Below are 14,561 nucleotides of genomic sequence, written 5' to 3'. Positions count from 1 at the left end.
CTAATTTATTTTGACTATTACTAGTTAGTGTCTTTTGCTATAGGGTGACGTCACTAAATGTTTCATAACGTAAATGCTATTGTTGACATATAAACAAACATAAATTCTGTAATAATTGTAAACATTTGGAAGACGAAATACTAGTAATCTTAAAGTATCTATTTAGCTTGATTCGAAAACATGTTAGCAAAGCCAGACCTTAATTAATTCCAAAGTAATAACAGTTTTGTCAAAAGTATTGTTTACATAACTATATTTGTTAATCTCATGATTTAAACAAATTAAGGCCTAAACCTTGTAGTAGAAGAAACTGTTAAGCGGAACAAATTTTTCGATGCATTCAGTCGATTCAACGAGCTCAGGTTCAATTGCAATTTCTGTAAATTTAACTTTGAACAATGTGTAGTTTCAGTACCTATTATTGTGATGATATACAAGGGCCCGGTTTTTGGTCACGAGACAGTCAGTCCATGGCTGAGTTTCAGATGAGGAATCTGTGTTGCTTAGAATGATAAGAATGCATCAATTTAACAGTGAAATAACTGTTACACCAATAGGCTGTGTGTAAAAACAGTGACAGTGTCTGCTCCATACGTACCTGATTATTTTTCAAGAACTGTGAACTTTGTGGTTAGGTTTTACTGCTCATATATGTTCAACAGGAAACTATTGTAACAGTATGTGGAGGTTTGCCTGCAGACTAATAATGAGGCTTATCGAAAGTTAAACAATAGTGCACTGGCCATATAACTATGTATTATTAGGGAGTTGTGAAAAGTGAAATAAAAACCAGTGAAATGCAAATGTGCATCAGTCAGCTACTTTATTTACACTAGTTAGTGTCGGAATCCACAACCCATTTTTCAGCCAGTGTAGCAACGCAGTGCGTCATCACTGAGGGCAACAAACGAAGAAAATAAAACATGTGGAACTGCTAAAAGGGGTATACATAAACAAGATACCAACTGTGTTTCAAGGAATCCTGTGACATAACACAGCAGTGTGGATGAAATCTAAGTCATTGGTGCATTGAATGACAGAGGTGCTGAACAGTGGGAGATTCAGTATTGATGAAAAGTATAGAAGCCTTGAAGAATGAGTAACTGACCAAAGGAAAATTACAAATAATAATCACAACGTTGTATAAATGGAGCTATGATCCGGTGGGGCAGAAATGGCTGCTCATCATGCCAGCTCATCTACGGCCAGCTACCATGAAGCTCCAGCATATGATCATGTGGGATTCATGAAGAATCTAGATGGAATCAGATGCAGGTACCACAGCCCAGGTCCCTACCCATCAGTTAAGACACTATGTGAGCTACTGTAAGGAATTCCAGTGAAGAAAGCATGTGCTACAGTTGCTTCCAGAGCATGTGGTATCAATTCCGCCTGCTGTTGTGCCACTCCACCGACCTTTACCTCTTGGGAAGGCACCTGAAGTCAACTAACGGAAACCAATGGATAATATTCTGCACTGAAAACATCACCTGCCACACAAAATCGTGCCAAAACTGCTGAATATGCGGAAATTGCAGAGTTCCTTTAGAAGACATGTTTTTAAAGCAAGGAGCAACCATTCTGATGATCTATGATTGTGTAAAAGTTTTCCAGTCATGAATAGTCTCAGCGGTAATTTCATGTAGCGACATCGCCAGTAGGAAGACTGCCTGCAACCCACCGATGGTCTCACAGAACACTTTAATATGACATTGGCAGATAAGCTCCTGATGGATGTTGACGTTGAACAAAGAGATTGGGACCCAATACTGCCTATCCTGTCATCTGCATATGACATAGTGAAGCAAGCCACTAAAGTCTTAACACTATTCGTTCTGCTCCATACTCATGAGGCCAAAATGACAATGGATATACTGTTCCCATTTCAACTGGATGATTTTCAGGACGACTATGTGAAATGCCTCATCACCAGAATCAAGGAAACAAGACAGCTCACTTACAAATGATCCTGTATGCCTAAGAGCACAATCAATAATGCCACGCACTGGCCAGTGAGATACTGCCCCCCCCCCCCCCCCCCCGAGACATGGTATGGATTTTACAGCTGGGTGGAAAGTGGAATACTGTAAAAGTTACTAAAGCAATACTTTGGGCTGTGGCATATCCTTCACTGGTTGGCCAACATCACACATGAAACTAGTATTACAAACAATCATGAAGAAAACAAAAGTGCAGAGACATTGTCCATATCCCCTGTATGAAGTCCAACTTCAGTCCTGATGCACAGACCAATGATGGGGGCTTCCCATTCAAGGAAACTCAAAATACATTCAATGATCACGAAGATTTGATGTGAGGGCTACTTTCAGTGCTTGTCATAGTGAAGAGGACACGACAACATGAACAGACTGCAAAGATCCACCATCGATGCCGTACAGAGGACCACTGACAAGAGCTAGATCAAGGGTGCTGTAGACAGATCCAGCAGAAACTCCTGAAATAACAGGCCAATGTTTCTCCACAAGAGGGAGCAATGCTGCGAGCTATGCTGCATTCGGTATGGTGTAGCAGTTAGCATCGCTGGCTAGGGTGCTGTGGGTCATTAGTTGAAATTTCACCACCAGCAATTATTTGATATTTAGTATGTGTCATTTATGGAAGGTTCACTAAATATCTTTTGCTTGTAATGTTTGTGTTCTTTGCCCCCCCCCCCCCCCCTCCCCCGAGTAGCTAACATCTGTATAAAGAGAAACACTCTCCATCCATCAGTTCAGATCTGTTCTGGCTGTACATTGGTTGAGTTGGGTTGTTTGGGGCAGGAGACCAGACAGCAAGGCCATCGGTCTCATTGGATTAGGGAAGGACGGGGAAGGAAGTCGGTGCCCTTTCAAAGGAACCATCCCAGCATTTGCCTGGAGCAATTTAGGGAAATCATGGGAAACCTAAATCAGGATGGCCGGATGCGGGATTGAACTGTCTTCCTCCCGAATGCGAGTCCAATGTGCTAGCCACTGCGCCACCTTGCTCGGGTGTACGTTGGTATTCATAATAAAAGTTGTTCGAATGTTAATATTTTAATTTACTGTGCTTTTGGATTTGGAGTTGATTCTGATTATAATGTGACAATATTATGCTTTTCTTCAGCATAGAATAGATAGTGGCACTACGTCATCATGTAAATTTGGAGGCAGACCTTCACGATTGTGGTAATAAGTCATCATGTAAATTTGGAGGCAGACCTGCACGATGGTATGTGGTAACGAGAAAATATAAAGTGACAGCACTGTACATATAGCTCTTTCTTCTATTTCTGCGACTGGTACATTTGATACTTTTGTTTTTGATACATACTATTCTTTCATGCTGTATTGTAATCAACTATTAATTCTTTTTAGTCTGAAACACAAAAATTTTGATTATAATGACAGACAGAGGAACTACTGCAATCCCTTTGGGGCTCTTATCAGAACTGATTCCTGTTGTCACTGTATGGTAGTTGGTACATGGATAGTTTTCTACTGTGTCACACAGTATTAAAATTATTTTTTGACTTCATTATATAGAATTAAAATGGGAGGTAACATATTATACACTGCTGGCCATTAAAATTGCTAAACCACGAAGATGATGTGCTACAGATGGGAAATTTAACCGACTGGAAGATGCTGTGATATGCAAATGATTAGCTTTTCAGAGCATTCACACAAGGTTGGCGCCGGTAGCGACACCTACAACGTGCTCACATGAGGAAAGTTTCCAACCGATTTCTCATACACAAACAGCAGCTGACCGATGTAGCCTGGTGAAACATTGTTGTGATGCCTCGTATAAGGAGGAGAAATGCGTGCCATCACATTTCCAACTTTGATAAAGGTCCGATTGTAGCCTATCGCGATTGCGGTTTATCATATTGCACATTGCTGCACACATTGGTCAAGATCCAATGACTGTTAGCATAATATGGAATCGGTGGGTTCAGGAGGGTAATACAGAGTGCCGTGCTGGATCCCAATGGCCTCGTATCACTAGTAGTCGAGATGACAGGCATCTTATCAACGTGGCTGTAATGGATCATGCAGCCACGTCCCGATCCCTGAGTCAACAGATGGGGACATTTGCAAGACGACAGTCACCTGCACGAACAGTTTGACGTTTGCAGCAGCATGGACTATCAGCTTGGAGACTGTGGCTGTGGTTACCCTTGATGCTGCATCACAGACAGGAGCACCTGCGATGGTGTACTCAATGACAAACCTGGGTGCATGAATGGCAAAATGTCATTTTTTCGGATGAATCCAGGTTCTGTTTACACCATCACAATGGTTGAATCCGTGTTTGGCGACATCGCAGTGAACGCACATTGGAAGCGTGTATTCGATATCGCCTTACTGGCGTATCACCCAGCGTGATGATATGGGGTGCCATTGGTTACATTTCTCGGTCACCTCTTGTTCGCATTGACGGCACTTTGAACAGTGAACATTACATTTTAGATGTGTTACGAGCCGTGGCTCTACCCTTCATTCGATCCATGAGAAACCCTACATTTCAGCACGATAATGCAGGTCCTATTCAGGCCTTTCTGGATACAGAAAATGTTCGACTGCTGCCCTGGCCAGCACATTCTCCAGATCTCTCACCAATTGAAAACGTCTGGTCAATGGTGGCCAAGCAACTGGCTCGTCACAAAATGCCAGTCACTACTCTTGATGAGCTGTGGTATCATGCTGAAGCTGCATGGGCAGCTGTACCTGTACACACCATCCAAGCTCTGTTTGACTCAATGCCCAGGTGTATCAAGGCCATTATTACGGCCAGAGGTGGTTGTTCTGGGTACTGATTTCTCAGGATCTATGCACCCAAATTGCATGAAAATGTAATCACATGTCAATTCTAGTATAATATATTCGTCCAGTGAATATCCGTTTATCATCTGCATTTCTTCTTGGTGTAGCTATTATAATGGCCAGTAGTGTATTATCAAGGACATACAAAAAGTAATAACTCATATTCCATCTTTCGTGAAATTATGACACAACGTGTAGCTTAGGAAGTAAAGCACGAAACATATTGTTTATTAGATGACCAGCCAACAGAAGATATTTATCTTTGGGACTCAAAATATGGACAATGAATTGGAAAAATATATGAATACTGTACATCACATACTAGGCAGGTATGTGCAGAAAGGGTTGTGACATGCAAAGACCAATCATGGAGTCACTACAAAAACCAAACAAAGATTCATTACACTTTTCAATAAAGTCAAAGCCTGTTAATGAACAAAACCTAAATGAAGTCAAAATGAGTGACAAAATGAGCAAAGCAACCAAGAATCAATGAATCTATTCAGAAAAGTGGTGTGGAAGTTCTGTTCTTGTGTAAAGTTTGTCTATGGATCAAAGTCATCCATCATGTAGCTCACTGAACATAGTGGCACCGGGATGACGATGAGGAGAAAAGCAGAAAGACAAAATACTGATGTCTGTCTTCCCAAATTGTTACACTGAACATTGTGCTGTGACTATTCCTTTTGGTCTCAATGAAACGTTGAAATTATATAAATCAAGACTATGTACAACACCGGTAGCTGAAAATCTATAAAAATTACTTGATGGGAAATGATGCATGAACTTCATGACACTCCCATATGTATGTGTATAAAATATAGAAGAATATTCTTATGTGAAAGAACTCTATCTACTTCTAGTCACAGAGTCACTTAGAGTGAAGAGCAGAATAGTATTCAAAGTGTTTGGAAAAAGGCATAGGTCATTGCCATTTTCAAGGACTGTAGCACAGATATGCCACATGTAACCATAGTCTAATATTGCTGATGGCAATCTATTGCATAACAATGAAACACATTTTTTGCTCTTTTATTATGAACTCTTTGGAGACCAAAAATTGCCCCTATAGAAAACAGCATGGATAATGGAAACAGCAACTCTGTGAAACTTAGTTTGCTCTATTCACCCTTGACATTCAGAAGTCAGTAGGTAGTGGCTCCCATATTGCTGACATTTATATTTACTTCCAAAAGGTATTTGATACTGTTACATCCTGGCACATTTTCTGCCTCTTGGCAATTATCTACACCACAGTCACACAGTACCTGCCATCTACAAAATGTAGGTGGCTCAGATATGGTCCATTAAGAAATATTCCTTCTCATCTTCCCATTTTAGAGACATGAAAACTCTTGCTAAAGCTCAAGGAAACAGTTTTGATGATATATAACCTTGTTGTCTGACTAACCTTTCAGTTTTTAGTTTCTAACTCCAATGAAGTTTAACGGAATCTATAATACTGATGTACGTGCTCTTTAATACACTAACAAAAACAAAATCAAATAGCAATAATATAGGAGTAGGTCTAATAAAAAAGAAAAGTCACAGCTAATCATAGGAGCACAAGTAAACACAGAAATAGACCCAACATAGACACAAATCTGCAGCTGATCACAAGAGTACAAGTATACACAGAAATACATTCACAAATGATGAATACACTGAAAAAAAAATATAATAAACTATAAGAAATTATTAAATAAATAAGGTGATGCAAAAATTTAACTGGGATGTGGGACAGGAAATCAACAGAAGGAAAATTAAGAGAAGGAAAAATAGTAGAAAGCTATGAACTGGGCGAAAATAATAAACAGGAAAGCCACCTTGTAGAACTCAAAACAAGTCACTGATTATAAATGATGATTCCAGAAATATACTACAATTGTCTATGTAGCACTCCCACAGCATGCACAAGGCATTTAAACCTTCTTCCTGTGCTCCATACCTGAACAAAATGGTAAAATGACCTAAAATCTAGCAAAATATGATGTACAGTCTGCAACGCATTTCACAGTGGTTTGCTGAGCATAGACATTGGATTCAATTATTGCCAGCACATGGTCTAAGAATATTGAAAGAGGATTGTATACACGGTAAGAGGCCTCTAGAGGCCAGAAAGTTTCATATAGATTATATAACTGATCAGAAATGACGTGCAGAATAATGCTGAAGAAATTGCAGATAGGTAGATAATTAAGGTGATACATTCTGAAAAAGATGAAACAACCAGAGTTAATAGATTCAGAAGGAGCAACAGGCTGAAATATGTGAATGAAATACAACAGCAGACAAATGAGTAGCTTTGAAAGATAAAATACTGAATGAAACAGAGGAAGAACTAGATAAAAAGATAATATCCAGTAAGAATCCTTGAATAACACTTGAAATATTAATTTAATTAGTGTTGTAGTGCACCAGGCAAGACACCTCAGCCACAATGCACTCGAAAATGTCATTCACAAAGCTGTTCATGATGCTCATCGCCTTTGAGGAGATGCCCGTGTTAGGATGCACCTGCTTCAGCACCTTGTAGATGTAGATGGCATAACTCTCCTTCCTCTTGCGCTTCTTCTACTTGTCACCCTTCGAAATATTCTTCTGCGCCTTACCAGCCTTCTTGGAGGCCTTCCCACTAGTCTTGGGCGGCATCTCGAATGTACACGCAACAGAACAGCAACAGCAGCAGCAGCAACAAGCGCTCTGCTGTCGTCAGTGTCTCCCCACACAGGGAAGACCTAAGTGTCTTTTAATTACCGCCGGTCTACAACTTAGTGTCTCATCCTTACGGTAAGTAGCAATCTATCTTATCCTATGCTGTTGATATTCCAGCCTGCTGTTTCCATTGTTTTACGACTGGAGGAGAAATAGAAGCTTATTATGAGACACCACAGATGATGCATAAAGGAGAATCACAGAAACCATTGCAAAAAAATGAAGCATCTGTAAGAATGTGTACAAAGGGAGATGGAAGTGGATGAATAGACGATGGGTGATGCAATACTGTGAGAAGAATATGACAGAGCACTACAAATCTAAGTCAGAATAAGTCTCATGAGGTAGATAGGTAGAAGTGCACTTATGGTAATGGTGGCTTTTTCGTTGCACGCTGCTGCCAGTTACGGTTCGCACAATGAACCGTGAGTCAGATGTAGGTAGGCTGTGAGGTTCTCATCCATAATTTTCAGTCATTCATAAGTAAAGTTAGTTGGTATTTTGTTCTTTTAGGTTAGAACTTTGTTGGAATTTTCAGCAAAATCAGAAATAAGACATACAAGTGTGTTACTGCAATGATGAATGTATAAGTCAGGCTGTATTACAAATCAATCTGTTATGGCTATCACATTTTCATATTAAGATGCACCTGCTTCGCCGAGTCACAAGACAATTTTCATATTCCAACATAACATAGGCCTCACTTGTGCTACAAAGCAGTCTCTTGGCTCATCTATTTTTCTTCCACTAACCATTGGCTTAGTCACCTCACAACCAAATTGTTGCATTCCAGCCTAACTTAGGCCTCAGGTTTCGCTGCAAGTCAGTCTGTTGGCACATGTAATTTTTTCCAGTCACCAAAGAAATCAGTAAGTAACCTTAACATTCATAATAACCAGATCACTAGAATCAAACAATGGAAAATCCAGGATGGAATGTTACAATATTATGAAAAGGAAAGTTGCCACTCACAATATAGCAGAGATGCTCAGTTGCATATAGGCACAACAAAAGTCACAAATTAGCTTTTGGCCAGCAAGGCCTTCATCAAAAATAGACTAGACACACACACACACACACACACACACACACACACACACACACACACACACACACACGACTGCAGTCTCTTGCAACTGAAGCCACGCTGCAGCAGCACTAATGAATGATGGGAGCGGCGAATGGAAGAGGGTAAGGAGGAGGTCGGAGCAGGAGGGGCAGGGATAGTAATTTTGGGGTGGGGGACAGTCAAGTTCTGGCAGCTACGTGCAGTCAGGATGTAAGGGGGGAGTAGTGGAAATGGAGAGGAGTAAAAAGACTGGGTGCGATGATGGGATGAGGGCTGTGCAGTGCTAGAATGGGAACAGGTAAGGGGTTGGATGGGTGGTGACGATGTCAAACAAAGGTTGAGACCTGGGGGGTTACAGGAACGTAGGATACAATGGAGGGAAAGTTCCCACCTGCGCAATTCAGAAAATCTGGTGTTGGTGGGAAGGAGCCATATGGCACAGGCTGTGAAGTAGTCACTGAAATTAAGAATGTTATGTTGGTCAGGGCGCTCAGCAACAGGGTGGTCCACTTGTTTCTTGGCCACAGTTCATCGGTGGCCATTCAAGCGAACAGACACCTTGTTGGTTGTCATGCCCAGCAAAGTGGTTACAGCTTAGCTTAGCAGACCTGCCTTTGATAGGATAGGTGATATTTGTGACTGGACTTGATTAGGTGGTCGTGGTGGTGGTGGGAGGACATATGGGAAAGGTCTTGCATCTAGGTCTATTACAGGGATATGATCCATGAGGTATGGGTATATTGTATAGGTTGGGTGGACAGAAGAATAGTACTGTGGGTGGGGTGGGAAGGATAGCGGGCAGGATATGTCTCATTTCAGTGCACGATGAGAGATAGTTGAAACCGTGGCAGAGAATGTAATTCAGTTACCCTAGTCCTGGGTGGCACAGAGTTATGAGGGGAATGCCCTTCTGTGGCCGGACGGTAAGACTCTGGGAGGTGGTGGGAGACTGGAAAGATAATGCATAGGAGATTTGTTTTTATACAAGGCTGGGAGGATAATTACAGTCTGTGAAGGCCTCAATGAGACTCTAGGATTATTTCAAGAGGGACCGCTCATCACTGCAGATGTGAGGACCACAGGTGGTTAGGCTGTATGGAAGGGACTTCTTAGTATCGAAGAGGTGGCAGCTGTCGAAGTGGAAGTATTGCTGGTGATCAGTAGGTTTCATATGGACAGATGTATTGATGTAGCCACCTTTGAGGTGGAAGTCAACATGTACAAAGGTGGCTTGTTGGGTTGAGAAGGACCAGATGAAGCAAATGGGGAGAGGCTGTTGACATTGTGAAGAAATGTGGATAGGATGTCCTCACCCTCAATCCAGATTGCAAAGATGTCATCTATGAATATGAACCAGGTGAGGAGTTTAGGATTCTGGGTATTCAGGAAGAATTCCTCTAGATGGCCTATGAATAGATTGGCATAAGATTGTGCCATGTGGATGCTCATAGATTTGCCCCAGATTTGCTTGTAGGTAATGCCTTCAAAGGAGAAGTAATTGTGGATGAGGACACAGTTGGTCATGGCGACTAGGAAGGAGGTTGTTGGTTTGGAATCTGTCAGGCGTCTGGAAACGTAGTGTTCAATAGCAGTAAGTCCATGGGCATTAGGGATGTTACTGTAAAGAAAGGAGGCATAAATAGAGACAAGCAGGACAGCATGTGGTAAAGGGACAGCAACTGTGGAGAGTTGGTGGAGGAAATGGTTCGTATCTTTTTGTTTGTATCAGTCTTTTTGTAGTGCCTATCTGCGAGCCAGATCACTAGCAGTTATTCCAACACTGTCCATAAAAAAAAACAAATGCCATCAATTCGCACTTTCTGCCGAAAGAAGTTGTCAAATTCAGTGATTCTCACTGGCTGTGTATACACTTGCCTGATTGGCTATGACCACCATCAATGAATTGCATACATCAGCATACAATGCATGAGCCACCAACACTGTAATTCTATTTAGCCACTAGATGACATTCCTTTAGAATTATTAATAATATTGGGAGAACCGATTATGAGAAAACTGTTCCGTCTGGTATGTAGGATATAATAATTTTAACACCAACCCCAAGAAAGGTAGTGCTAGCTAGAGAAATATAGGAACATGCAAGGTAATGCTAAACCTACAACATATCTTATAAGGTACGCTAAGGAAGGCAAACCTACATTTATAGCATTTATTTATTTAGAGAACACTTTCGATAATGTTGATTTGAATAAGTTCTTTTAAATTTTGAAGGTAGCAGGGACATAATGTAGGGAGCAAAATGCCATCTACAACTTGTACAGAAACCAGATTGTAGTTATAAGAGCTAAATGACATGAAAGGGAAGCTACAGCTGTGAAGGCAGTGAAACAGGGTTCTAGCCTATATCCTATGTTATTCAATCTGTACATTAGAAAGCAGTACAGCAAACAAAGGAGAAGTTTGGAAAGGGGAATTATAGCTCAGGGAGAATAAATAAAAACTTCGACGACATTCTAATTCTGTCCGAGATGGCATAGGACATGCAAACACATGAGATGAATATTAACTAAAGTAAAATGAGTTTTGCTATTTGTGCAATAAAATAACTGACAACGGCTGAAGTAGAGAGGATATAAAATTCTGATTGGCAACAGCAATTAAAAAGTTGCTTTGAAAAAACAGCTATCGGTAATGAATAATCTCCAAGTACATTTCCTTTCTTCATCCCTCAAATGGTTTGATACATCTTGTCCAGGATGACTTACAGAGCAGCTGTCATTGTTTTCATTATTAACTTATCTCTGTTCCTGATTCAACTCGAACTGTAGGAACATTTTACGATATTTTGATAAGCTTGGATAGTTTGTCCCTGATGTTAGTTACTGTGTCATATGTCATCTTGACTGATGCAATGTGATGTCTACCCAGCATTAATTTCTGTATCGATTTCTTCTACACATACTGCTTGTATTGTTACTCTTACCAAATTTTCATTGCACTTTATCATAGCCTAAATAGGCATTTCTGAATAATATTGTTTAATTCAGTATATTTCAACATGTTCTTATGCTGTACTACTACTACTAGTAGTAGTAGTAGTAGTAGTAACAACAGTTATTGATCAATTGAATCTACTGATACCTGATGTCTGCTTTGATTGGTGATGTAATGATGATGAGATCTACATCTACATCTACATCTACATCTACATCTACATCCGTACTCCGCAAGCCACCTGACGGTGTGTGGCGGAGGGTACCCTGAGTACCTCTATCGGTTCTCCCTTCTATTCCAGTCTCGTATTGTACGTGGAATATGTGATGTTACATGTGCACAAACCAAGAGACAGCAGAATACTGACAATATATATCACATGTATATAGTTTTTGGAATGTAAATTATTGTGACAGACTGGTGGTGGTGGTTAGTGTTTAACGTCTCGTCGACAACGAGGTCATTAGAGACGGAGCGCAAGCTCGGGTTAGGGAAGGATTGGGAAGGAAATTGGCCGTGCCCTTTCAGAGGAACCATCCCGGCATTTGCCTGGAGTGATTTAGGGAAATCATGGAAAACCTAAATCGGGATGGCCGGAGACGGGATTGAACCGTCGTCCTCCCGAATGTGACAGACTGATCTGTAGTGTAGTCAAAAGGCTAGGTTACGCTGAAAGATGAAATTTTGGTTGTGAATTGGCAAGGCCAATGAATATGATTCCATCAGAACAACTGTAATTCTTATTATTGTGCACATGTTCCACACGTTTCATTTTTAGAAGTTGTTTATGTCTGCCATTTGACAACATTGTTGGTCAAAGTCTACTGGTGCTATCGAAGGATTTAATTAAGTTTCGTAGTCAACAGATATCTATAGGGATGGATACATGCATCAAATTACTTCATACGAAAATAGTTATTTGCAGGTTTTGGAAGTTATAGTTCATGTTTGCCCATCAGTGGATATGTAGGTTCATGTTTAGATAGAGACACACTAATTCTGAAATATATTTCTTGTCAATGTGCTGTGGCATGAGAAGAATTTGTCACTCAGCTCTCAATGGTAATGAGTTTGTAGTATTGTGCTGAGTACAAATGATTTTCCTATAGTCCGTTTCTGTAACAATGTGCACCTAGTTCCTTCATCTTCACCAAGGAACTCAAGTTTAAAGCTAGCCTGTCATGAGATAGCAACAACAGATGCTGCACTGGTGAAAAACCAAAATGATTGCATACCTCAGTGTGAAAAACAAAATTTATCACTTTGAGATTTTGCAAGATCTTTTCTATCAAGACCATTGAAACATCTCTGTTCCATTGTTTTTCACAAGTTGCTTGTCCTTTATCAAACAACATGCTACAGACAGTTCAGACTCTCACGCCTGCCCCAACAACCAAGAAAATACTGACGAGTGGTTTATTTTTTTAATATTTGTGATTACATCCAACTTAAATGCTTATTGTCATGCAGCTTCACAGTAACTACATTCACCTGTGGTTCTTAAATCGTCAGACAGTTTGTCTTACAAGAGATGGCTGTTTTAGCAAGGCAGGTCTCATGACTGCTTTTTATAAAATAAAATTCCTTGCTCGGCCTGTCAGACCACTGTATAAACACAAGCTAAGGCCACATCTACAGAGATCAAGGCTGATAAAAATTATTCAATCTGTAGGGATTTGATGACAAGTATAGTAGATTGTGCTAGTAGAACTCTTAATAAAGAAATCAGTTCGAAACCGAGTTACAGAAAAATTCATACCTCAAGATGACCGAATGTCTGAACCAGTGGTACAACAGCAAGCCCAGCATCACCAGCAAGATGAAGTAAAAGCCTTGCTTCTTCAACGGTGTATGCTCCTGATTGTGACAAGGGTCCTTTAGAACCTATTGATATAAGGTCTCGGACATATGGGAAAGTATCTTCCCATTCTATTAAAATACCTGTGGCGCCCCATTCACGGAATAACGGGAACAACTGAAATGTGAACTCGACTATTTAGAAACATGTACCTTTTAAACCAAAAATAAAACATTACAGAAAAGTAAAAATTGTTAACCTGTTCCAAATATGTCACTTTCGGAGGTGCTCCCTTAAAATCTAGATGGACGAGCCTGAAAGAAAAGAACGGTGTCAAATTTTGTTTACATACGAGTTTTACTTAAATCAGCCAATTATTGTAGATTCACCTGTGAGATCCCAGTGTCAGTGATTCCATTTTGCGGCGGGACAGATCCCATTTTCAGCCAATTATATATACGGATTCATTCCAAAATATTAATCTACGTAATAGGATCATAATATTATGATTTAGACTTCCAATTGTAAACATAGCAAGCCAAAGAGTTCAATGACAGATACGCAAAGATATTACCAACACAGAAACATAAAGTGACAGCTGCAAATCGGAAACCTCGAATGATTGTGAAAAACAGAACTTACATCTTCACCTTTAGCTGGAAGCGGCTTTGCTTTTATTGTCATCAGCTCTAAGGTTGACTTGAAGAAATTATGCACGCTAGTCTATCCTGCGCAAATCCCTTCATCTTTGTCTAACTATAAACAACTGTACTTAAGTAGTATAATTTAGATCGATGGTCACATCATGCCACTTCACGCCAAGACATTCGACAATTCATTTCAAAAGACGGTATTCGCACATGTCGTCAATGGACCATCACGCCACAGTCAAGTTTCTCTGGAAAAAGGTTCTGACAGTCTCGTCGTTCGCTAGGGAAGTTAACCTATTTTTCACTGTCCTTACTCATGTTAAGACCAATTCATACGGCTGTCACTTGTCGTCAAAAAATTCGACAATGAATTTCCAATGACAGCATTCACGTAGGCTGTCAACAAATCGTCACGTCATGCCACAGCAAGGTTTCTTTGCAAGAAAATTCCGACGATCTTGTCGTCTGCCAATATCGGAAGCCAACCTATTTTCGCTGCGCTCACTACATTTACTGTACTGGATTTTCTACTTCTAAGTCCTCTTAACTTTTATTTTATTGCTGTG

At 40.3% G+C, this 14,561-nt stretch overlaps 1 protein-coding gene across 1 annotated transcript in view; it reads right to left on the bottom strand.

The window, feature by feature from the left end:
- LOC126335530 (hexosaminidase D-like) overlaps positions 1-14,348 on the bottom strand; it is a 220,891-nt gene extending 206,543 nt beyond the window's left edge. Inside the window, exons 1-3 of the mRNA XM_049998898.1 lie at positions 13,735-14,348; positions 13,605-13,659; positions 13,307-13,522 (exon numbers count right to left, since the gene is read on the bottom strand). Coding sequence (XP_049854855.1) covers positions 13,307-13,522; positions 13,605-13,659; positions 13,735-13,763 — 300 coding nt within the window. The 5' untranslated portion in view covers positions 13,764-14,348. The remainder of the gene's footprint in view (positions 1-13,306; positions 13,523-13,604; positions 13,660-13,734) is intronic.
- Between the last annotated feature and the right edge of the window lie 213 nt (positions 14,349-14,561).

This window comes from Schistocerca gregaria, chromosome 2, assembly GCF_023897955.1.
Source record: "Schistocerca gregaria isolate iqSchGreg1 chromosome 2, iqSchGreg1.2, whole genome shotgun sequence".
Classification (NCBI taxonomy): Eukaryota; Metazoa; Arthropoda; class Insecta; order Orthoptera; family Acrididae; genus Schistocerca; species Schistocerca gregaria.
Note: the sequence above shows the minus strand (reverse complement) of the source record. Positions and strands in the feature narration are given on the sequence as shown.